Raw genomic sequence first — 27,286 nt, forward strand, 5'->3', positions numbered from 1 at the left:
CAATTTTAAAAACCCAAATAAAATTATTCAAATTTAATACACCTTTATCAGTGTTTACTTGAATTTTTTCAATTTTCACAAAAGAGCTTAAAGTGAGCAGCTTCAAGTTTTTGGGGTTTCCACTTTTTTTACTTCTAGAAATTCATCCTTGAGATTAGTAAAACATGCATATGGATTCTGCAGTCCACCTGCATGCCCTATTACCCAATCAGTTTTCTTCAGTTCAAGCAACTCTTCAACATGTTTTACAAGCGGCTCTTGTTCTGGAAAAAAAAATTTTAATTAAGCAAATCAATCAAGAAACCTTGTTATTAATTATTTAAAAACATATTAAGAAAGAATTTAATCTGAAAATTTAACAGCATGCATTCAATGAGATTACATATTTTAAAAAAGAGGTTAATTACTGCAGATGTGTTAATGACTGAAGAAAAAGTGCAAATGAAGCAGATAAACTAAAAGATCTTTCCAGATAAAGAATATGGAACCAACATCAAACTGTTGTTGACATGTAGTGGATCAGTACCAAAAAAAAACCTAACTGAAAGCAATTTAGAGCTTCATTTATTTTGGCAGTGTTATAGCCAACAACCCTATGATCTACAGAAACGTCAATAACCATGAGTTCAAAATGAATAACTCCTTTGGTTACCTTTCCAAAAGTCAGTCACTTCAGATCTCAACTGAAATTTAAGTCTATAAGGCAATGGTTACTCTAGTGCAGATCAGAAGCAGGAGGATTATATAGGGTGCCATGTAGAGCAGTCTACAAATTGCCTTGAAAGTTTTCTGGTATTAACACATGACAAATAATGCAGTCTTGTTCAAAAGAAAGTAGGTTCTTTTGAACAAAGAGAAGAAAGTAGGTTACACAAACATTAGTTATAGCTACATCCAAGTAGCTTTACATCAGAACTTAGCATATTTTTTTCGCTGTTTTTGCAGATTCCCATGACTCTGTTGCCATCCAATTCCATTATTATGAATTTGAATTGGGAGCTTGAGTCATGGTGAATCTTTTATTAGCTGATTACACAACCATGGATGCCACCATCAATGGATGCATTGCAATTACTCTTTTGATAGAACTTGGTGATCCTGACTGTTGATCTTCTAGGATTCCTCTACTCAGCATCAGTGTAAGAAGCACCACTAGATGAGTTGAGCTCTTCAACTGCCTCTTCACAACTGCCATGCTGCAGTCTCATGACTTTACTTTATCCTTGGTGGCAGAACAGGTGTTATGCCTTGCCAAAGGACAGCCTGTAACTATGCAGGGCAGGGTCATTACACTGTGAGGTGTTTTCAAAATACCTGCATACCAGTACTTAGCTTATAAAAAGAACTATATCATGGTAAGTTTGTGATAATCTATCCAACTTATGAACAATGTACAAAATTTAAAGCGCTGAAAATTTAAAAATTTGGTAACATACCTGTAGTTGTACAAAACATAATTTTGCAGTCTGACTTCTTTAGATACTGAATGGTTATAATAATTTTTCGGATGCACATGTAAGTGAAATGTGGTGTGTCAGCTACCAATATATCAAATTTCCCCTTATAATCATCGCCCATTTCTTTTGGTCGGTTGAAGTCATAGGGCACATAATTATCAAACTGCTGGCATTTAGCTTCATCAACATCAAAAAGGAATACTTTACCCTTTTTAAGAGTGCCCGTAAGATTTCGGTGAATAGTAGGACAGCAGACACAGCCAATTCTGAAACAAATTACACACATGTATGTAAATTTACACCAGCAATGCTACAACGCCACCTTAAGAATAAACGTAACTATGCCTCTCCTGGTCTCGATGGTATTACATACCTACTTCTCAAATGTGGTGGGTACTTTCTTCTAAACCAACTTTCACTATTCTTTCAATTTTGTCTTGACAATGGTGTTACTCCAGAGCAGTGGAAAACTACCAGTGTTATCCCTCTGTTCAAAACAGGTGACCGCACATCGCCTGTCAACTATCGTCAGTCTTACTAGCTGCATTGCCAAACTGATGGAATCCTGTGTCAGAGAAACCCTCTGGAACTTCTGGAAGTCTCACAGCCTCATCCAGCCATCACAATTTGGATTTATTCCTAACTCCAGCTGCTGTAATCAACTCATCGAGTTTCTTGAGAACATTACCCGAATCACTGATGGCAGCTCCTGGGTGGATGTTGTTTACCTGGACTTTGCTAAGGCTTTTAATTCTGTGGCACACAAAAGACTTATGGTGAAACTCCCTGCAATGGGTGTAAGAGATGATCTCCATAGCTGGTTGAAGTCCTTCATTATCAGCTGAAAAGAGGTTGTCACAGTTCTAGGACAGCACTCTTCACCCTATGAGATGACATCTGGTGTACCACAGGGATTTGTTCTTGGCCCCCTTTTATTTGTAGCATATGTTAATGACATAGATGCCAACTTAAAGAATGCCACAGTGCTGAAATATGCAGATGACATCAAGCTGTACCTCGAAATAAAGAGGACAGATCCCATACACTATAGATCTTTATTGCAATCAGACCTGGATACAATGCAGCAGTGAATCATACAAAGTCAGAAAACAGCACAGCTCCCATGACTTTCAGAAATATTTTTTCGTGCTAAGAGTTGCTGAAGTACGGAACAAACTGCCGGCATCAGTTGTTAGTTGTCGGAGCACTGCATCCTTCAAAACTTCCATGCTTCCTGAGATTCGCCAACACTACACCTGATTTTCTCCTCTCCATACACACGCAAACATGTATCTGACTCATACACTGTTCACTTCCCAGACATTTGTACATTACTGCATATTCTTTATACGCACTTTTGACAAGTTGTGGTGCACCTGAGCACTGAATACAATAATTTCATTATTATTTTTAAATAACAAACAGATTTTAATACAAATCTCTTATTTTTATGAGACAACTGGATTACAGAAGCAGAACTGTAATCCTCCATGTACAAAACAATTCAGAAAAAAAATTTGTAAAATATTCAAAAAATTAAATACTTAGATCTAGTTGCATACACCAAAATGGAGAAGGGGAAAAGGAACTTAGGAAAATGAATGAAATTTTGAAAAGATTTTTTTCAGATTCACAATATTCAAAGCATCCCCACTTTAGATCATGAACCAAATAATTTTTTCAAGGCAAATAGTTGATTGCTTGATTCAGTTTTTACTTTTTCTCTTCTTTTTTTTTAACATAACTTTCCAAATGTAACCATCCCGTCTCTTAATCCCTAACCCTGAACCTAATCTTAATCCCTAACTCTAAGTGATTGTAAATGATGATGATAGCAATGCAGTTACATGTTTGTGGGAACAAGACAGCATGGATGGCATGGTAGCCAAAAAAAAAAGAGAAATTTAAGGGATTGCAGAGTGATAGAAAAGAAAAGGACAGAAGTGAGAGAGAGAGTGATACCTGTCAATAAAGAATGGAAGGAGAGAGAGTGATGAATAGCATGAGACAGAGGGGAGAGAGAAAGAAAGCTGCCTTTTTGCATGCAGATTATTTTGTCAAATCTAATGCTTATTCATTCACATTCTTTTGAATTAATCATATATTATCTCATAGCTTTGAAATTTTGATGATGTAGTTGTGTATTTTAAGAATAACATTGTATGGTAGGTATGAGAGGCCAGATCTGGTTGGTTTGATCACAAAACTGGTAGAATATTTCTGATGAATATGGATAATTTAAATGCTGAAGGATTAAGGTATAGGGTACTGGATACAAAAAGCCATTCCTTGTTATGCATATGAAAGAGAGAGAGGGAGGGAGAAGAAGAGAGAGAGAGAGATAAGAGGGTACATTACATGAAGACTTAACAGAAACACAATGAATGACACACAAAATATAGATGGTATGTTATATATCCCAACTACCATTGCTACCACAATTTAACTTCTGTTTTGCCCTGCTGGCATGAGTCAGTTGGTCTTATTTAGCACTACATCACCCCTTGTGTCACCATCTCTCTTTCATAAAGTTCAATCATTTGAGAATAGTCTTCCTCATTTTGTTCTATGTTTTCCTAGGTCTTGTTCTTCCTCAGAAGTACTTCTCTTGCAGTTGCTTCATAACTCGATCCATCAATTTCATGTCTTTGTAGTCATGTCTCTTCTGTACACTCTTCTGCCCTTGAAGTACTTGAAGATATTGCTACACAAGTCATTGGGTATGACACCTTCCTTTACTATATGATAAATTGGCTAAAATGCGATCTACTTCTCCAGATATTATCAATCAACATTTCAGTGATTATCCCTGATGGTCAGCCGTCTTCTTTGATTTCCTACACTGTAATGCTGTGAATTTCAATGACCTTGTTTGGATCTACTAGGGATAAGCCTTTTCTCTATCATGCAAAAAAACTGTACTTGTAGCATTCTCATGCTGCTTTCTCTTCAGCAAGGGATCAGTGTGCCATGACAATATTTTATAGAAGTATTTATGTTTCATAAATTACATGTGTTTATACATATACCTATGTGTGTGTATGTACACTTTCACTTTCCCTTAGTCTCTCTCATTTTCCCTGCCTCAGTGAAAATAACTTTACAGGCCTCACAATAGACTTTTTTATTTCAAATCATGGTCTTCATAGTTAGCTTTTTCAGCAGTGAACTCAAGCTGGATATATGTCGTGCCTTCATATATATATATATATATATATATATATATATATTATATATATATATATAATATATATATATAATATATATATATATTATATAACTAACACCTCTCTTTCTACGCAGATCATAATCCCCTTATTAGTTCTTTTCATTATTCTATCTATTTCATTACCTATATACACATAGTTTCATTTTCCACGCTGTTATGTTTTAAAAACAAACTTAAGTTCCCTTCGCTCGATCCAATTCTCTCTCTTTCATGCGCATTTACTATCATCACTTATTCATCCATTTATTTAATTTTGTCACATTATTACTTATTCATTTCTCTAATTTTGTCACAGATTGGCTGACCGAAAACTCTAAGATTTTCAAATCTATCTCACTATTATCATGTTATTCCCTGACACCAGCAGTTGCTGTTTCGCGGTACCTAGGCCCTCCTACCCCACCACCTGTACCGGAAGTCTCTATCCTCTGACATCTTTCGGATGTCTCCCATGAACACTTCTAAAGGCTTAATGCCATCTCCACCCCTACTTAGGGTTTTATCTCCTATGTAAGGTAGTGATCATATAGTGCATAAAAATGATGGTGTAATGTCTGAAGGTTGAAGGCTATTGTTTGTTTATGAATTCTGCCAAATGTGAGCTTTCTTTTCAGGTACATGACACTGCTGTCCCCCATCCCAAGGTCTCACGGGCCCACATCTCCTACATCCTCAGAGTTGGCACACTCAATGTGGGAACACTAAAAGGTAGGCCTGGTGAGATTGTTGAGATACTTGAATGGAGACATGTAGATTTGTGCAGCATCCAAGAAGTAAGGTGGAGAGGAGGTTCTGCTAGGTTCCTCACAGGCAAAGAACATAGGTACAAGATTTTCTGGGCAGGGAACACTGACAGGGTCTGGGTCGTGGGTATACTTCTTGTGGAGAAATGGGTTGATAAGGCAATCGAGGTAGTCAGAGTCTGTGATAGAATACTTAAGATAAGGTTAGTGCTGCAACATGGGTTAGCAGCCATTATCTTGGCCTATGCTCCTCAGCTGGGGCTACCTGATGGACAGAAACACTGATTTTATGATGCCCTCTTGCTGACTACCTCATTGATGAATGACAGGGACCTTCTTTTTGTGGCTGGTGACTTCAGTGGACATGTTGGACAATATGCAGGGGGCTTCCATGGCAAACATGGAGGCTATGGGCATATGGCATAGTGGTTAAGAGCACACACTACTAACCCCAAGATTCTGAGTTTGACTCCAGGCAGTGACCTGAACAATAATGATGATGATGACGACATCAAAAAATACCTTAGGAATGAGAACCCAGGTTCAAAATTTCTACAAGATACCTGATGAAAGCTGGAAGGTATATCAGCCGAAACGTTGTATTAACAACAAGGAAGACGAGGAGAAATATCCGTCAATTGTAAATAATGTACATAATTCCTCATCTCTCAAATACAGAACCATGATATATAGTTCTATATAGTTCTATATTTAAGAGAATGAGGAATTATATACATTATTTATACTATTTACATTCGACAGACTATGCCATATGCCCATGGACATATGGCGTAGTGGCTACTAACCCCAAGATTCCAAGTTTGATTCCAAACAGTAACCTAAACAATAACAATAATAATAATAATAATAATAATAATAACATCGAAAAATACCTTAGGAACAAGAACCTAGGTTCAAAATTTCCCCAAGACACCTGATGAAGGCTAGAAGGTATATCAGCCAAAACGTGTTAACAACAAACAAGATGAGTACAAATATCTGTCGAATGTAAAATAATGTACATGATATATATATATATATATATATATATCTATATATATATATATATATATATAATATATATATTATATGTAAAATACATAATATATATATTTTATGTATAATATATATATGTAATACATAATTTTATATGTATAATATATATATTATATGTATAACATATATATATATATACTAGCAGTATCGCCCGGCGTTGCTCGGGTTTGTAAGGGAAATAACTATAAAGCATTTTTAGAGAGTTATAGCCAAAAAATGGAAAAACATGATGGTAAATTTTTTTTTGAGATTTAAAAAAGGTGGAGTTGCGTCCCCTAGACAGTTTGTGGTTCGTGTTTCTGATTCTTGACGCCATGTCGAATTTATCGATTTTTTTCAGAACTGGGGGAACTTTTCAACATTTTCGCTGCGTTAGTTTTGAATTATGACATTGGGCTATGTGTGTGTCAAGTTTCATCAGAATCGGTTGAAAGCCGTGGTCAGGGTGAGGGTACAAGCAAACAGACACACAGAATCACGCACAGACAAACTGCCGTTTATATATAGAGAGAAGAGATGTAGAATATATATATTTATATATATATGTAATATACATTTTTATATGTATAATATATATCATCATCATCATTTAACATCCGCTTTCGATGCTAACATGGGTTGGACGATTTGACTGAGGACTGGCGAACCAGGCTCCAATCTGGCAGAGTTTCTACAGCTGGATGCCCTTCCTAACGCCAACCATTCAGAGAGTGTAGTGGATGCTTTTACGTGCCACAGAAACGAGGACCAGTCAAGTGGTATTGGCAACGGCCACACCCAAATAGTCTTTTTTTTTTATGTGCTACCTGCACGCTGGCACAAGTACCAGTAAGGCGATGCTGGTAACGATCACGCTCGAATGGCGCTTTTTACGTGTCACTAGCACAGATGCCAGTTAGCTGCTCTGATGGTGCTCTTAGTGCTCCACTAGCATGGATGCCTGTCATCAAATTTGATTTCGATTTCACTTGCCTCAACAGGTATTTGCAAGCAGCGTCCAATGAAGGGAAGGTACTAATAAGTGGGCTGGTTACACCCCTGGCATAGGCCACAAGGTTATGGTCTCATTTGGCTTGCTGGGTCTTCTCAAGCACAGCATATTTCCAAAAGTCTCGGTCGCTAGTCATTGCATCAGTGAGGCTTAATGTTCGAAGTTTGTGCGTCACCACTTCATCCCAGGTCTTCCTGGGTCTACCTCTTCCATAGATTCCCTCAACCACTAGGGTGTGGTACATTTTCATACAGCTATCCTCATCCATTCTCAACACATGACCATACCAGTGTAGTCGTCTCTCTTTCACACTACATCTGATGCTTCTTAGGTCCAACTTTTCTCTCAAGGTATTTACAGTCTATCGAGTAAGCACACTGACATTACACATCCATCGGATCATACTGGCTTCATTTCTTGCAAGCTTATGCATGTCCTCAGCAGTCATGGCCCATGTTTCACTGCCATGGAGCATGACTGTTCATACACATGCATCATACAGTCTACCTTTTACTCTGAGTGAGAGACCCTTTGTCACCAGCAGAGGTAAGAGCTCTCTAAACTTTGCCCAGGCTATTCTTATTCTAGCAGCTACACTTTCAGCGCACCCTCCCCCACTACTGACTTGGTTGCCTAGGTAACAGAAGCTATTAACTACTTCTAGTTTTTCTCCCTGGAAGGTGGCAGAAGTTGTTCTCTACATATTTTCAGTGTTTATTGCTCCTGAGAATCTGCCACATACAAAAACTATCTTCCCAGTTAGCCTTCCTTTGATATTGCTGCACCTCTTATGTGTCCATAGCTTACACTGGGTACATGTTATAGAGTTTCTACCTACACTTTTTCTACAGATTGAGCAGGGCCATCTACCTGACGGGATTTATGGTTTTCCTGCCTTCCTACTTATTAGGACTTTGGTTTTAGCTAGGTTGACTCTAAGGCTCCTCGATTCTAAACCCTCCTTCCACACCTGGAACTTCTCCTCCAGTTCTGATAGTGACTCAGCAATTAGAACAAGGTCGTCAGCATAGAGGAGCTCCCAGGGGCAACCTGTCTTGAATTCCTCCGTAATTGCCTGGAGGACTATGATAAATAGGAGGGGGCTAAGTACTGAACCCTGGTGGACCCCAACCTCTACTTTGAATTCTTCTGTGTACATGTTGCCAACCCTAACCTTACTTACGGCATCCCTGTACATGGCTTGCACAGCCCTCACCAGCCATTCATCTATCCCTAGTTTCCTCATTGACCACCAGATAAGGGATCTGGGGACCCTGTCAGAGGCTTTCTCTATATCAACAAAAGCCAGGTACAGAGGTCTATCTTTGGCCAGGTATTTCTCCTGCAGCTGTCTTACCAGAAATATAGCATCAGCGGAGCTTTTCCCTGGCACGAACCCAAACTGCATCTCATCTAAACTGACTCTCTCCCTAATTATTTGGGCTATGACTCTCTCCGTGAAACTTCATTACCTGATCTAACAACTTGATACCTCTGTAATTATTTGTATCTAAAACGTCACCTTTTCCTTTGTAGCAGTTGACTACAGTGCTGCTACACCAGTCATTGGGTATGACTCCTTCGTGTATCACCTGGTTAACTATACGGGTGACTAGACTATAGCCAACACTGTCAGATATTTTGAGCATCTCTGCAGTGATTCCTGATGGGCCGGGGGCTTTCCCTGTCTTCATACTCTTAATTGCTTTATCTACCAAGGTACTGTCAACTCGGACAGCAGGTCCCTCTGATGGGTCGACATTTGGCAGACTCTCTTTCTCCCATTCATTTACTTTATTTGGTAACCTTTCATAGTGGCGTCTCCAAACCTCTCTCTTTGCAGCCTCGTCTAGTGCAAGTGAACCATCATCCATGCAAACACATTTCTCTCCTACAACATCACAATTCTCTCTCACACACTGTCTTGCAAAACAAAATACCTCAAGTCTTTGGTCCTCATGGCACAGAACAATGGCAAATTTTTTCTTATCTGCTTCCTCTCTGGGTAAATAAACCTGCCTCCTAGCTTCCCTTCCGGCAGTCTCATACAATTCCCTGCTACCACCATTCTTCCAGTCCTTCCAAGCCTGTTTCTTTTCTCTAATAGCCCTGTCAACAACATTGTTCCACCACCATGTTATTTTGGGTCGAGAGGGGACTTTGCACCATCCACAGATCTGGTCAGTTGTCCCTAGCAGATTGTTCTGTAGAAACCTCCAGTTGTCTTCTACATTGTGTGAAGCTATATCCCCTGCTATTTCGTCAAAGACTTCAAGTAATACGTCTCTAAATCTCTGTCCATTGGCAGGATCTTTAAGCTTCCAGACCCTTCTCCTTCATACTGGTCGTCTTCTGGGCATCCACTTAGCCCTGATCCTGAAGTCACTAACTACCAGTCCATGTTGTGGGGTATATTCTTTGCCTGGGAAGGTTTTGGCATTTATAAGCAGTCATCTTTCCCTTTTTCTGGTAAGGATATAGTCAATTTGGCTAGTGTGTCTGCCAGAACAGTAGGTGACTAGGTGACTGGCAGGTTTTCTGAAGTTAGTATTGCAAACCATAAGATCATTTACATTGCAGAACTCCAGCAGCTTGGTTCCCTCCTCATTGCAGGAGCCCAAACCATAGCCACCATGGAAGGCCCCGGCATGTTGTCCAACACGTCCATTGAAGTCACCATCCACAGAGAGAATTACTAACTGTAATTCATCAATGCAGTAGTCTGCAAAAGGGTGTGATAGAATTGGTCTTTCTGTTCATTGGGTAGCCCCGGCTGAGGGGCATAGGCCGAGATAATGGTTGCTAACCCATGATGAAGCACTAATCTAATCTTAAGTATTCTGTTGCATACTCTGACTACCTCAATTACCTTGGTGTAGTGGTTAAAAGCACATGCTACTAACCCTAATGTCCGTTTTCCATGCTATCATGGGTTGGACGGTTCGACTGTGGTCTGGGAAGCCAAGAGGCTGCACCTGGCTCCAGTCTGATCTGGCAGTGTTGCTACAGCTGGATGCCCTTCCTAATGCCAACCATTCTGTGAGTGTAGTGGAGCTTTTTATGTGCCACCGGCACAGGGTCCAGGGGAGGCTGGCAACGGCCACGATTGGTTGATACTTTTTACATGCTGCCGGCACGGAAGCCAGTCAAAGCAGCACTGGCATTGGCCACATTTGGATGGTGCTTTTTATATGTCACCGGTAACTGTATCACAATTACAATTTCCATTTGGTTTTCATTTTGATGTTGAGCACAGCAGGTCGCCCTATCATCCAAGGTACTTTTGAATGGGCTGGGGCTGGTTATGTGAAACTGGTGTAGGGATACAGCCATGAACTCACTTTATTTGCCGGGTCTTTGTAGTCACAGCATATCTCCAGAGGTTTTGGTCTTTTAGCATTACCTCTGTGAGGCCCAATGTTCAAAGGTCATGCTTCACTACCTTATCCGATGTCTTCCTGGGTCTACCTCTACCCCGGATTCCTTCAACTGTTTGGGAGTGGCACTTCTTCACACAGATCTCCTCATCCATCTGTAGTACATGACCATACCAGCACAAACATCTCTCTTGCATGCCACATCCAATGCTTCGTCCAACATTTCTCTCAGGGTGCTTACACTGTCATGTATGCACACTGACATTACACATCCAGCAGATCATGCTAGCTTCATTTCTTTTGAGCCTACGCATGTCCTCAGCAGTCACGGCCCATGTTTCACTGCCATGAAGCATGGCAGTTCGCACACATGCATCGTACAATCTACCTTTCACTCTGAATGAGAGGCCCTTTGTCACCAGTAGGGGTAGAACCTTTCTAAACTTTGCCCAGGCTATTCTTATTCTAGTGGTAACACTCTCAGAGCATCCACCCCCACTACTAACTTGGTCACCTAGGTAGTGGTAGCTATCAACTACTTCTAGTTTCTTCCCCTGGAGTGTGATGGTATCTGTTTTCTGAGCATCTGTGGTTTTTATTACCCCTATGCATCTGCTGTACATGAAAGCTATCTTCTCAGTTAATCTTCCTTTGATGTTGCTGTATCTCTTATGTGTCCATAGCTTACACTTGGTACATCTTATGGAGTTTCTACCTACACCTTTTCAACAGATTGAGCAGGGCCACCTACCTGAGGGTGTGTGTGATGAGTTCACTTTCCTACTTACTAAAACTTTGGTCTTTGCTACATTGACTCTAAGGCCTTTTGATTCTAAACCTTGCTTCCACACCCGAAATTTCTTCTCTAGTTCTGGTAGTGATTCTGCTATGAGGGCCAGGTCATGAGCATAGAGGAGCTCCCAAGATAAATATATATATATATATATATATATATATATATATGTGAGTGTGTGTGTATGTGTATAATATATTTGTATGTATGTGTGTGTGTGTGTGTGTGTGTCTGTGGATCTATACTTTGTTGTATCAGGGGAGAGTCATTTTCTTTTTGTGCCTTATAATTTAATACACTCACTGGTAATTTCCACTTATTTCTTATTTCTATTTTCCTAAAATTTTCGTTGCGTCTTGCAACCTTTTCAATAGTCTTGACTCTGTCCGTTATTTACACTGCGTTCCTTTTTGTTTGTTTCTGCGCATGTGTGTGGGTCAGTGTGTGTGTATGTGCCTATGCATGCATGTATGTATGTATGTGTGTACGTATGTATGCATGTGTGTGTATGCATATATGTATGTTGTGCATCTGTATCTATGTATTCTGCATATTCATGTGCTTGCATGTCCGTGTTTGTGTATTTTCTATGTATGTGTGTGTGTGAGCATGTATTTGTATATGTATGCACCTCTGTCTCCTTGTGTGTGAATGCCTGTGTGTGTGTGTTTTGCAACAGATGTGCATCTCTATATGTGTGAACCCGTGTCTCCATATGTGTCCTTGTGTGGAGTAAAGTGAGTGTGTATATATGGTCATGTGTTTCAGTCTCCATTTGCGTATGTGTGCTTGTCTGTTCTTATAACCTATGTACCTATCCATCTGTATGTTGATCTGTTTATTTTCATATTCATATGCTTACATACAAAAAAAAAATACATGTGCATACACACACACTCACACACACACACACACACACACATACATCTATCTACATAAGAGTCCACTAATAATTCTACAAGCAATAAGTAACAATAAAACAGATAGTTTGATTATAGTATGGTCTTGGGTTCAGTTCCACCATGTGACACTTTGAGCAAGTCTCTCTTAGTACAGCCCAGGGTTGAGTAAAAACCTTGTAATTGGATTCAGGTGTTAGAAATTGAAAAGAAAACCATCATGCATGTATGTATCTGAAAATAAGACAAATTTTAAACACAAAGTGATTTATTCAATCAATGATATAATTAATGTTTGATTCTACTATCTTCTGCCATCTTGTGAACAAACCCATTATTCTCTTCTCAAAGAATTATTTTGTCTCTACTGGCAAAAAACTGTTCCATTCATGCATGCATGTATGTATGTACATACGTATATATATATATATATATATATAATATATATATATATATATATTATATATATATATATAAATTAGAAAAAAAACACCTTTTATCAATTAAATAATGAAAAATTAAATTATACCATCTAGAAAAATACATATTATAGAAAGATTAAATATAAGATAAAACATATAACGATGATTAAGTAATGTGCAAAATAATAAATAAAAGTATATATTTGGTAGAATATAAGATTATTTACGTATATTTATTAATTTATCTAATTAATTATTTTATTATTATTGTTGTTATCTTTAACCTGAAGAGTGGCTATATTTATATTGAAGTGATTTTACTACTACTACTATTATTTTTACTATTATCATTTCTTAAATATAGCCACGAACATGTGTCATTATTCTATCAAATATATACGTTTCATTTATTATTTTGCACATTACTTAATCATCGTTATATGTTTTATCATATATTTAATCTTTCTATAATATATAATTTTCTAGATGGTATAATTTAATTTTTTATTATTGAATTGATAAAAGGAGGTTTTTTTTTTCTAATTTATATATATATATATTATATTTTGTGAAATTTGATTTAGTATTTCTAAATTGAATTTTTTCCTGTAAGTTTGGAATAATATTCCCTCATATTATCATATATATGTGTGTGTGTGTATGTGTGTGTGCATACATTGGTTTTATAGCAAATCCACTCAAATCTTAATATGATCATCACTTACACTCATGTGTGCACCCTCACACAAAAACAGACAGCGAGATAGACAGAGCAGGAGTAACTGAATATACAAATCAAATTTAATCCAACTTAATTGCCTGGTTTATTGAAAGCTTTTTATCAGTAGTCATTCCTTGTTGTCACTAATGAAACAAACATTCTTAAGAACTGCAATAGTTAAACTCATCTAAGTATGAAATGGAAACTCTATAATCTTAACCATTTAGCATTCAGATTATCCTTTCAAATGTAATGCTTATACAGTCACACTCTTTTGCATTGATCATGCATCATATTGTAGCCTCAAAATTTTAAAATAACCGTGTAAAGTACGTCTGAGAAGCAGAATCTGGTTGGTTTGAAAATAAAACACGTGGAATATTTTGGTTGCAAAAGAGTTAAAGTATGTTTGGTTACTGACAAAAATGTTCTCTTCATATAATGTATTGAGGGCGATCCATTTCTTCAACCCTTTAGTGTTCAGGTTATTTTATCAAATGTAATACTTATTGATTCACATTGTTTTGAATTGATCAGGCATTATCTCATTTCCTTGGGATTACGATGATGTGGTTGTTTAATGTAAAATAACATTGTAGGGTTGGTGTGAGAGCCTGGATCTGGTCAGTTTGAACATAAAACAAATGGAAAATTTTGGCTGGATATGGCTGGTTTAAATGCTAAAGGGTTATGCAGTTGTGGAGAGGTTTAACCCTTTAGCACTTAAACTGTCCATATCCAGCCCAAATATTCTGCCTGTTTATGCTGAAACAGGCCAGATCTGGCCTCTTAGACCCACCCTGCTATGTCATTTTAAAAATAAACACATTAATGGAATCTCAAAGCTGCAAGATAATGCATGATTAATTCAAAACAATGCGAATAAATAAGAATTACATTTGATAAAGTAATCTCAATGCTAACGAGTTAAGGGAAGTTGTTGATGTTGAAATTCCAATGAAGGAGCCTTGGACCTAGATCAGAAACCAGTTCTTTCTCTATTGGCGAGAAATCTTGAAATAAACTGAATAATGACATACATATAAACATATATGATTTGTGACTTTGTGTCTGTTTCTGTCCCCCACTCCGCTTGATAATTGGTGTAGCTGTGTTTATGTTCATGTAACGTAGCGGTTTGGTAAAAGAGGCCTATAAAAAAAGTACCAGGCATAAGAAAAGAAAGAGCTGGTGTCGATTTGTTTGATTAAAATTCTTCAAGATGGTGCTCCTGTGTGGCCGCAGTCTGATGACTGGAAAATATAAAAGAACTACTAAATTCCTTACTATAACTTAAGGCTAAGGGAAGTAACTGTACTATGACATTGAAACCTCTCACGGTCGCTAGAAATAGCAACCCAAATGCTTTTAAATTAGATCCCAATACTGTATGTTCAAGAATCAAATGAAGGACAGGTTTTCAATCCTGGAATCATCCTGATTCCAAAAAGGTATATGTCTATGTAGAGTAAAATGTCCCAGACACATTTCGCTTTTATTAATATAGATGAACAGACTAAAGACAAAGTCAACTTGAGTGATATAGGACTCGTTTATGTAAAGGGACATAACTATGGGGTTTTTTTAAACCCCATAATGAAAATGATATAATGAAACTATTTGAGCTGAAGCAGACATCCAAAATATGTAATTGTAAATACTTACTGTACTTCTTTTTTTTTATAAGATTTACTTATTTCACGGATCTTATTCGTTATAAGCTTAATAGTTGGTTCATCATACCAGAATTGACTATAATACTAGAAACCAAAAGAAAAAATTGATTCAGGAATATTCAGCAGTTTAGATATAAATCAAATAAATAGCAAGTATGTGTTTTTCACGAAATGTAAAAAATATTGGTTATTTATAAATATTTACTTTATGCAAATATGTATGCATAATTTCTTCTATTTCCTATATTTACTTAAAAATATTTAAGGCACAGAAATGGCTGTGTTAAGAAGTTTACTCCCCAACCACTTGGCTTCAGGTGCTGTTCTACTGCATGGCACATTGGGCAAGTGTTTTCTACTATAACCTCAGGCCAACCAAAGCCTTGTGAGCGATTTTGGTAAACAGAAACTGATAGAAGCTTCTTATATATATATATATGTGTGTGTGTGACTCTCTCTCTCTCTCCCCCTTGCCTTAACATTGTGTGACAGCTGTAAACAAGTGTCACTGTCATGCATGTAGTGTTGTTTGCTTTCATTTTCCTTGCAAACATGGGGAAAATTACCTTACTTGGAAATTGGTGAGGGCAGGCAATAGGAAGGGCATCCAGCTGCAGAAAAATTGTCTGACCCATGCAAGCATGCAAAAGTGGATGTTAAAATGATAACAATGATGGTGGTTATTCTGAAGCAACTTCTTTTCTGTCAAAATTCTCTCATTATTCATGACAAAAAAAAATATTACACTAAAAAATTACATCCATATTTGGCAGAAATGTAAAATGCATAACAATCATTCCATCATAATATGTGTGAATGATGTTCTACATGAAACTGATTCTGCATTTTCTACATCTATGAAATAAACATCTATTTTCAATCAAATACATCAAATATCAAACACAACTCTTTTTCCATTCATAGCACACATACAACAAGCAGAATATTTTAATAATAATATTTACAAGTTTAATAGACTAAAGAAAATAGTCTAATATTGGGGTATATAAGCCCTTGTTGGAAAAAAAATGGGTTATTTATAAGATTTAAGCTTTAAAATATTATTATTATTTACAGAATTGTCACTCGTCATCACTTCTACATTTAATACAGAAGTGCATAGATTATTTTAATTAAAAGTTTCCTCCCACCTCATAGCTGTCTGTTGCATGTGCTGATACAGTCATGTACTCTGTCTCCCACTAGATCATCCTACTAGGGCTTTCCTCTCATACGATGCAGTAGCTACAGGTTGGAAGAGGCCTTGTGGCAGGTGCTGCACCAAATGGCTGGACGTGATTGGGAAAAATCTCCAGAGGCTCAATGTCACCTTGGAGGATGCAGAGGGACTGGCACAGGACTGCCAGTGGTGAAGAGCATTAGTGAACCTGTCGATTCTACACATGATGATGCCTGTGGGACCACTAACCTGGGATAACTCCAGCCCCATAAAGCAAGAGCATGAAGCAAGCAAGCATAAATTTCCTTAGACTGTTTACAGACTATTATACTTAGCTTCAGCTCTCTGAATTAATATAACATACTGTTACATAAAAAAAACAGTGATAACTGTAGGTTTTCTGAAAATGATTTTTGTTCAACTTGGGTTTAAAATCTTCACAAAATGTAGCTTATAATCTGCTATTGCTTGCTTGTTTCAGTCATCCTAATGCAGTCATGCCAGGGTATCACCTTGAAGTGTTTAACTGAACAATTTGACACTAGTACTTATTTTTTTAAGCCTGATACTTATTCTATCTTTCTCTTTTGCTGAACCTCTAAGTTACAGAGATGTAAACAAACCAACACTATCAAGTGGTAATAGGGAATAAATTCAAACATGAACACACACACCTAAGATGAGCTTCTTTCAGTTTCCATCTACCAAATCCACTCACAAGTCTTTGGTTGGCCCAGGTGTCATGCAGTGGGACTGAACCCAGATCAATGTGGTTAGGAAGCAAACTTCTTACCACACAGCCATATCTATGCCTATATTTATATATTCATACTAGATTATGTCATATTTTGTGAGGTAAAAATGTATTAATATTTTTATGATTGATTTGGGTTATATAAAAGGGTTTTGTCAGCAATCTCTGTTGTTGATCATCAACAAATGCTGTCTGTCACACTGAAATACTATTAACTTTGAATACATTTGATCTAATTGCAAAGAAATAAACTTACCCAGTTTTCAGGAAATTCATCAGTATTTTCATATGAAAATTCTATAGGTTCTTTCCCAATTTTCTCCAATTCCTCGTCTGGTGGATCATCACTGCTGTCACTCTCAGTTGATGATAGAGAGTAAAATCTCCTATTAGAAAACATTAAATCTCTGATAACAATAACAGCTGCATTACATAGAAGCATAAAATAGTATTATCAATTTCTATATATGAAATGTAATATACACTAAAAGGGAACTGACTTGATACTAAGCACCAGCAGTGCCAAAGAGAAAGAGAGGGAAAGGATATATATATAGTGTATAAATATATATATCGTATCATACAGGCAAGAAAGAAATATTTTCAAATGCAGTAAAGCCGTGACAACAGCAGAAAGAATGGGTATTTTACCCTTATATGATGTAAAATATTGTTAGCAGACAGCTATGGGACTTGAACCCACACTGCCCAGATACCGGCTGAGTACTCTACCTATTAAGCTACAAAATGTTACTATTTTGTCTGTATGATACAATACACATTCAATGCTTTCGAAAACAGGAAAAAAAAGTTTGTTTACATATGTTGTTGCATATATATATATATATATATATATATATATATCTCATATTGAATCGTTAATCCTTACACATTTTTTGTCTCTTTCAGCGTTTTTTTTCTTCTTAATCCTTTCTGTTGAAGAGCATAGGCTTGAAACAAGAAAGACTTTTCTATTCTTCCTGAGCATTAAACTAATACACCTGCTTGTTGTTCCCTCACCTGTCTTTGTCTTTCATTTTCTGTAAATTTGAATACTATATATATATATGTGGAGGCACAATGGCCCAGTGGTTAGGGCAGCAAACTTGCAGTCATAGGATCGTGGTTTTGATTCCCAGACCTGGCATTGTGAGTGTTTATTGAGCGAAAACATTTAGAGCTCCACGAGGCTCCGGCAGGGGATGGTGGCGATCCCTGCTGTACTCTTTCGCCACAACTTTCTCAAACTCTTTCTTCTGTTGGCCTGCTTGCTTAGCCAGCAGGGTGGCATCATTTGAAGGCTAAAGCAATGCGAAGTGCATTGTGACCAGCGATGTGTAGCAACATCTGATAGCCTGGTTGGTCACAGTGATCACGGTAATATATATATATACTTAATCATATTCAAAGGGAAATGGAAATTAATTAAAATTTTCATTTCCAGTGGCCTAACGTGTAAAAATTTAGTCCAAAGGACTGTGGCTGTGCTGTAGATTTTGAAAAAATTAGGATGTATAAACAAGAGGCACATAGTTTGTTCACCTTGTGTTTATATATTTAACCCAAGGTGTTCCTGCTGAGGACGATTTCACCTAGTGAATATATGTGATTTACTTGCTAAACTAAAATCAGAAACCAATTGGTCCAGGAAACTAGATGGTAAAATGTTTTTATTTTTTCATTTCGTTCTTGTCAAATTTTATCCCTAATTTTTGGTTATGGAACCTAGCTGTTCTTTCTAGCGTGTTGAATCCCATGAGTGGATTCCTCATGTGTTTAAATGTACACTGTATTATATATATATATAATAATTTCTTAAGTAATGAGAAGGTGGATTTCGTATTAATCTTTATTTTATAAAATGGTCATTTTGACCCATCCTGCTACTGTCCCTTATGGGTGAGACTCCCTTCAACATGTGTTGCATCAATTTTGCAGTTTGGGTCTCATCAGGTACATCCATACATGAAGTTGTGTCTTGCTAAAGATCCTGAGTTTTGGCTGTCATGTTGTTATATGCCTGTCTAGTTAGTGAATGAAATATTGCTACAGTTTTCAATTACTATTATCTATCTTCAATAAGGGTTGCAAATAGTTGTAAATGTAGATAAATGACACTGGTCAACAAAAAATTTGTCCCAAGAAAAAGAATACCTGTATCTTATATGTTTTTGAATGCAGAATTCAAAAATAATGTCAAATTATCTGTATCACCTACAGTTTCTCTGTTCCCCGATATCCCTTTCAGTTGAGCTGTTGAAATGTGAAGCTAATGGTTTAAGAAATACTCCTTATTTAAATGCTTATGAATAGAATTAACCTAATGAAATCATAAATCTAGCTATCTGAGTCAACGAGTCACCAAAGCTTGGCAACACTGAGTCAATGAGTCACCAATACTTTGTCAGTGTTGTGCTTGAAGTGTAGGTGTGCAATTGTGTATTAAGTTCACATATTCCATTCACCTTCATAATGCCAAGAAACTGTATAAACATTGCAGACAACTTTTGCTATATTTACGGTGACTTAACATTCAAGTCACAAAGGTGGTGTTTCACGACATTAATTAAAAAGTGCTATGAGCATTATTTTGACTGCAAAGTGGGTAATCAGGATAAAAGCTAAGCTCCTCATGTGTGTTGGGTAACCTGTGTCAGGCTTCTCACTGCATGGGCCAAAGGTTCATGCTATATGCCTTTTGCCATCCCTATGATTTGGAGAGAGCTCAATGATCAGATTGCTACCTCTGATGAATATACGAGGTATAACATCAAAATTCGAGCATACTGTAAAACATCCTAATTTACAATCTGCCATGAGACCAGTACTTCACAGTCAACACTTAACTGTACCTGACCCCCACCCAAAAAAAAATGACACTGAGTGACAATGAGTCAAATGATGAAGTGTGAAGGAAGAAACAGAAGACATGGACTTTAAGCCAAACAGTTCTTCAAGTGAACCACATTTGTTGAGTCAGGGAGATCTGAATGATCTTGTACATGATTTAAACTTATCGAAAAAGCAAGCTGAACTTCTTTGTTCCAGGTTAAAGGGCTGGAATCTTCTCCAGGAGACCAAAGTTAGTTTTTATCATGCTATGCATTGTGATTTTTCAAAATTTTCTCACTTGAGGATGGTATGGTGTTTTGTAATAATGTATATCCTGTTATGGAGGAACTTAACCACAAATATAACACAAATGAGTGGCGTTTGTTTATTGACTCCTCAAAAGTAAGCTGGAAAGCAGTTTTACTCCACAATGGAAATAAGTTTCCTTCTGTTCCTCTGGACCACGCAGCTAACATGAAAGAAACATATGAGAGCATGAAGCTTCTGTTGCAAACAATTAAGTATGAGGAACATAAATGGAATATTTGTTGGTGACCTAAAGGTTGTGAAACTTTTACTTGGAATGCAGATGGGTTACACCAAGTTTTGTTGCTTTCTCTGTGAGTGGGACAGTTGGGATGAGAAAAATTATGAAAAGAATGTATGGCCAAAATGATCATTTGATCCTCTAACAAAAGAATGTCATCAATCCTCCCCCTGTTGATTCTGAGAAAATTTATCTGCTTCCTTTGAATATTAAGCTAGGGTCAATGAAGAATTTTGTCAAAAGTATGGATAGAACTGGCAAGGGATTCACGTATTTTAAAACTAAATTTCCAAGAGTAAGTGACACAAAAATTAAGGAAGGTATTTTTGTTGGGCCACAGATTAGAGAGCCGATGGGAGACCAAAAGTTTGAAGAGCTCAATGATGATGAAAAAGCTGTGTAGCTGTCATTTAACCTTTTTGTTACCATATTTCTGTTGAGATGCTCTGCGTTTCTTTCAATTATTTTAAATATGACAGAGAATTTAGTAAAATAACTTAGTTATCATTCAGCTAGTGTCAGGAACATAAACTGTGACTAAGATTTGGTGGAGGATTTTAATTCAAAACTTATGAAAACAAGACATTTGTACTACAGAGTCAGAGCTGGATTCAGCTGGGTTGGTAATGAAAGGGTTAAGAAAGTTTGCAGAGAGGTTTTGGGGAATCACAGAGCTGTGAACTATTCTGACATTGTGAAAGAGCCACTCACATCATAAAAAAGCTTGGGATGCAATATGAACCTAAAGATCCACTTCTTGAACTCTCACTTGGACTTTTTTCCTACAAATCTTGGGGCTGTCAGTGATGAGTACAGCAAAACATTCTGAAGATGAAAATCTGGTACCAAGGAAAGTGGAGCTCTTCTATGTTGGCTGATTGTTGTTGGTCACTAAAAAGGGATGTTCCAGAAGCTAAATAGTTGAAAATCATACGCCTCTACATTTTAAAGGTAAGTTTTCTTGTAATATCAGCCCGATTTTTGAATTTGTGAAATACAATTGTTTAACAATTTACATATGCTATCACAGAAAAACATGACTTACAGAAAAGATCTGAAAACACACTTAAATTCTGCAGATAAAATGCTATTTAGTTCATCTACTTTTGTTTGTGGGACACACATTTTCATTAATACTGTACACTAATTATAATTGTCATTCTTATTTCTGCATTAATATAGTACATTTATTGTATAATTTAATTACTCTGTCACATAAAAACCATGCCTGATAGAAAAATTCTAAAAATAGATTCGAAATCTGCATTATAACTACTATAAACTTCACTTTCTTACATTTTTATATATACATATTTTTTTTGAATATTGGAATTTACGTTTAAAAAAATTCGAAGTGAAATTTGTGAGAATTCAATTTTATATAATTGTAATCTCCAATTATTAAAAACTGTAAATCTCCGCCCCCTAAAAAGAAAAAAAAATACGGGAAAAGTTTCAGGATGAAAAAGTTAGGGAAAGTAAGGAAGCCTCAAAATTTGAACTTTTGAGGTTTTTGGAAGAATCAAATTTTTTTTTTGTCAGAATCACAACCTGTAATGATTAAAACATATATATCCAAAGAAATTATTTGTTTAGGAAGTTCTATTCTATAAGATTACCGATTTTCAACACTGATGCTTTTGGTGTTTCAGTATTTTATATCCATGTAACTTTCTGGGCATTTTATCATTTTAATTAATGATAGTTGGTGTGATTGTGTGAATACCTATGAATTCTTAAAGATTCTTTATTTTTCCTAAGCATCGACATGTTCTACAGGTGTTAAACAATTTCAGAGAGAGGAATTGCATGGCTTAGTGACTAGGATATTTGATTCCTAGTGGTGCATTGTGTCATCCAGCATGACACATTATTTCTTGTTGCTCCAGTCCACCCAGCTGACAAAAATGAATTGTACCTGTAATTCAAAAGGCCAGCCATATCACATTCTGTGTCATGCTGAATTTCCCTGAGACCTACATTAAGGGTATGCATGTCTGTGGAGCGCTCAGCCACTTGCATGTTAATTTCATGAACAGGCTGTTCAGTTGATCGGCTCATCTGGAATATTTGACATTGCAACCAACAGAGAACCAGGATACAATTTCAATCAGTTGTAGGTACTGGAAGAGTTCCCCACCCTTGCTATATAATGTATCTTGGATGTGAAAGAAACTGTAAAAGACTAGGAAACAAGCCAAAGAGGAATTCTCAATGAACAGTAGGGAAACTTTCAAATCTCAGCAGTAGGGACCAAGTCCACAAGTATCCGTGAAAACACATTCAAAGTTGATTGTTAACCTATGATTTTGTTTCCTTTCACCCAGTGGTTTGGTCCCTGTTCAGCTCTGATAAGAGGAATACAAGCTGCGATCACCTTGTTCATTTTTTTTTTTTTATCAAAATCGAAATGGATCAACATCAATGGAAATTGTAGCTGTGATACCAGTGCCAGTGGCACGTAAGAGAACCATCCGAATGTGGCCGTTGCCAGCGCTGCCCCGACTGGCCTCTGTGCAGTGGCACGTAAAAAGCACCATCCGATCGTGGCCGTTTGCCAGCCTTGCCTTGCACCTGTGCCGGTGGCATATAAAAAGCACCCACTACACTCACGGAGTGGTTGGCGTTAGGAAGGGCATCCAGCCATAGAAACACTGCCAGATCAGACTGGGCCTGGTGCAGCCTTCTGGCTTCCCAGACCCCAGTTGAACCATCCAACCCATGCTAGCATGGAAAGCGGACGTTAAACGATGATGATGATGATGATGATGTGTCTAGAAGTATCTAGAAAAATCGTTCCTAAACTCGGAAATAGTTTTGAAAATTATTGTACAACCTGGCATTCTTACATGTGTGCATCCCGAATTTGTTACCTCATAACTTCCAGAAAAATGGATGTTTTTAAATAAAACTTTCTACAAATACGCTTCAGATGGTGTAGATTTCAATTATATCAGAATATGTTGTGAAAAAATGTTTTCAAGGGTGGGATGAAAAATAACACGAGATGCATTTCTTTCTTTCTTTTACTTGTTTCAGTCATTTGACTGTGGCCATGCTGGAGCACCGCCTTTATTCGAGCAAATTGACCCCAGGACTTATTCTTTGTAAGCCTAGTACTTATTCTATCAGTCTCTTTTACAGAACCGCTAAGTTACGGGGACGTAAACACACCAGCATCAGTTGTCAAGCAACGTTGGGGGGACAATAACAGACACACAAAAATACACACGCACACACACATATACAACGGGCTTCTTTTAGCTTCCGTCTACCAAATCCACTCACAAGGCTTTGGTCGGCCCGAGGCTATAGTAGAAGACACTTGCCCAAGGTGCCAAGCAGTGGGACTGAACCCGGAACCATGTGGATCATAAGCAAGCTACTTACCACACAGCCACTCCTATGCCTTTACTCACAACTTTCAGAAAATGGGTAATTTTTTTCTGAAATATTCTATGAATACCTTCTAGAGTGTGTAGATTATGATTATATTGAAATTTAATATGGAAAAAAAAAAAAAATGGCAGACTCATACACATATATAATGACATATGTCACATCAATCTACAAAATAAAACTTGGAATTTTGAAAAAAATTGTAATGTGTGTAAGTATGTATGTGAGCGTGCTGACTATTTTTCTTCTCACATTAAATTCCGATATAACTGTAATTTACACTCTCTGAGAGAAGTATTGGTAGAAAATTTCATTAAAAAATAGCCATTTTTCTCAAAGTTATGAGGAAACAAAGCCAACTTGTGAGAATTTCCTGAAACTCATCTTCCTACCCACAGAAATATTTTTTCACAACAAATTCCAGATCTAGTCAGTTTGGCTGCCAGCATCAATTCTGTTCAAATTGATTTCATATTCAGTGTAATGATATACTTTTATAGGCTAATGAATGACGTGAAAATCATTTTTGCTATAAATCAATAAATAAAGAGTTATTAGCAATTAAAGTTTGAAAATGTTGGTAATTTTAACCAATTGTAAGCCACAGACACATTCATACCTGTTTCCATAGTAACAAGTGGAACATGAGAACTCTTTTGTCTGCGAGAAAGCACGAGTTGACATATATATTGAAACTACTTGTTTTACCTATCTGTTGACAGTTGAGCATGTGAATTTTAGAACTGGTCAATAAAATATTTGTTTTTTAATAATATTGAATTTGTAACATATTGTTCATTACATTTGGGATCTAAGTTGGTTTGGCTGCCAGCATTTCAAAAATTAAAGTTTACAGAAAATTTTAAAATTTGGCACAATAATATACTTTTTCAAGCTGAATTGTTGGAGTTATCTCACTTTTTCCAGAAAAATGTTTTCAAAAAGTTATAGAGGTTTAAAGTTTCACCCAGTCAAGAAACAGGATTTGGAAGCTGTCATTTTGTGCATGACCACACATTTTTAAAATTGTGCCAAATTTAAAAATTTTCGGTAAACTTTAATATTTGAAATGCTGGCAACCAAACAAACTAGATCTCAAATTCCAATATAATCAGAATTTACACCACCTGAAGCGTATTTGCAGAAAATCTCATTTAAAAATATCCATTTTTCTGAAAGTTATAAGGGAACAAAATATGGTAAATTTTTTGAGCAACACTCACACAATTTTCACTAAAAAAAAAAAATCGGATTTTTTGCATGGAATCAAGTACCTTGACCTCCTAATATGCTGCAAATCCTTTATTTTGGTTCAGAAAAGGATGAGGGGGAGGGGGATCCCCCCTTATTTCTGAACAAAAATAAGGGATTTACAGTATATTAGGGGGTCATGGTACTTTATTCCACGCAAAAAAATCTGAGTTTTTTTTTTCTTAGTGAAAATCGTGCGGGTGTTACTCAAAAAATATACTCAAAGTATGAGGGGGAGGCACACATCTGTAAGAGCGCTGCAGAACCTATACCTATATCTTACCTGCCACCCAATAGTAACCCATTAATTACTGGGTGAGTAAGATTATTAAAGGTTATTAAATGGTTCCTTAATCACCCAGTGATTAGGAATTATTGAGGGCACGTTGCCTAGTGGTTGGGTGATGTCTTCAGGACAGCAGATCGTGGTTTTGATTCCCCCCAAAACGCTTTATTTCATGTACCTTGGTTTCTTTGGAACCCACTTGCAAGACACTTATCGGATATTTTCGGTTTGAACGGCAGTTTTTGCTAGCGGTGTCATATGAAATTGTCACCCATAATTATGACCCTAGTATCGATCTATTGCATTTCATTCTGTTTTAGGGTTAGGGGTGGGGGGAAGGGTATCTTTTTTTTCTTCAGAAATGTAAATAAACCCAATCTGTTTCTTAAACGAGGGACATATTCATACGGCACAGAATGTTTTTCACCTCAATAGACGTCATTGATTGGTTGAAATTGAAGAAAAAACAACAAATATCTTACAAACTATAGAATTTTCTCAATAAAGCCAAGAGAAAAAGATGTTTTATAAACACATTCTACCAGCATACGAAGTTTAAAAGTGTTTAGTTACGTGGAAAATATTTTTAAAAACTGCCGGTCAAACCGAAAAGATCCTACTTATCTACAATATGTTTTCTTTTTAAAAATCAAAAAGGTGTGATTTGAAAGAAGTTTGGTTGCTATTCTTAGCACTTCGAGCGGCTATGTAGAAGCTTCCTTCGTTTACTCGGTGGTAAAGACGTTCTAAATATTGGTTAGTTTGACTGTAATTTAACCAGCTTGTCATGGTGAATGTACAAAATTATAGGCAGATCGCCAAATTATATAATACACTAATCTAATTATATACAAAATCTAATTGTAGACAATATTTTATTAAATAAAGCAACGGAATACAATTTACTTCCTGGTTCACTCTCTCTCGCATTATGAATTGTAAGTTCTGAAGTTTCAGTTTAATAAATTCAGTAGCCTAAATGAACTTATCTTCGAATCTAAGCTTATATTAAGGAATAGCTATAAATGTTAATTACTAACAGAGTAAGAAATTTTCTTTTTTGGTCGGCTTCACTTATCAACGGCTATGCTTTTTATCGACCTCGAAAGAACGAAAGTCACAAAAAAGAATGTCTGTAATATAAATTCTTTCTTAAAAGAGCTACAATCGAATATGCATCATATATTACAAAATATATATTGGGTACTACAATAGACAAGTACCTATATATTGTATACTTACTTAGTCGGGTTCTTATAAAATTCGTCCATCGGGTTGACCATATCGAGCTCGTCCATGATTGAAGAAAGTAGGGAACTTAAACAATATCTAAGTTTACAAATATCTTATTGACCTAAGGACACATAACTCTTATTGTTTGTGTCGTAGCACAACAAAAATGCATGCGTTGGTAATTTTATAAATCTTGAGCTGATTGCATAAATGTTGAAAGTGAAATAACTTCGTTAATAATCTTAAATGACAAAATATTTTAAAGGATGAAAAATAAATTATGTTAATGTTGACATTATCAGGCGTAGGAGTCACTGTGTGGTAAGTAGCTTGCTTACCAACCACATGGTTCCGGGTTCAGTCCCTATGCGTGGCACCTTGGGTAAGTGTCTCCTACTATAGCCTTGTGAGTGGATTTGGTAGACGGAAATTGAAAGGTG

General features: G+C 36.7%; 1 protein-coding gene across 1 annotated transcript; it reads right to left on the bottom strand.

Moving 5' to 3' along the window:
- On the bottom strand, positions 1–27,187 carry LOC115210927 (protein-lysine N-methyltransferase M142.8). Its single transcript, XM_029779716.2, has 5 exons — positions 26,856–27,187; positions 17,555–17,684; positions 15,354–15,448; positions 1,437–1,723; positions 1–263 (listed from the first exon to the last, which is right to left on the bottom strand). Exons 1-5 carry the CDS (start codon positions 26,909–26,911, stop codon positions 103–105), a joined length of 729 nt encoding a protein of 242 aa, XP_029635576.1. The 5' UTR covers positions 26,912–27,187; the 3' UTR covers positions 1–102.
- Positions 27,188–27,286: the final 99 nt, after the last annotated feature.

The sequence above is a fragment of the Octopus sinensis genome, linkage group LG4 (genome assembly GCF_006345805.1).
Source record: "Octopus sinensis linkage group LG4, ASM634580v1, whole genome shotgun sequence".
Lineage (NCBI taxonomy): Eukaryota > Metazoa > Mollusca > Cephalopoda > Octopoda > Octopodidae > Octopus > Octopus sinensis.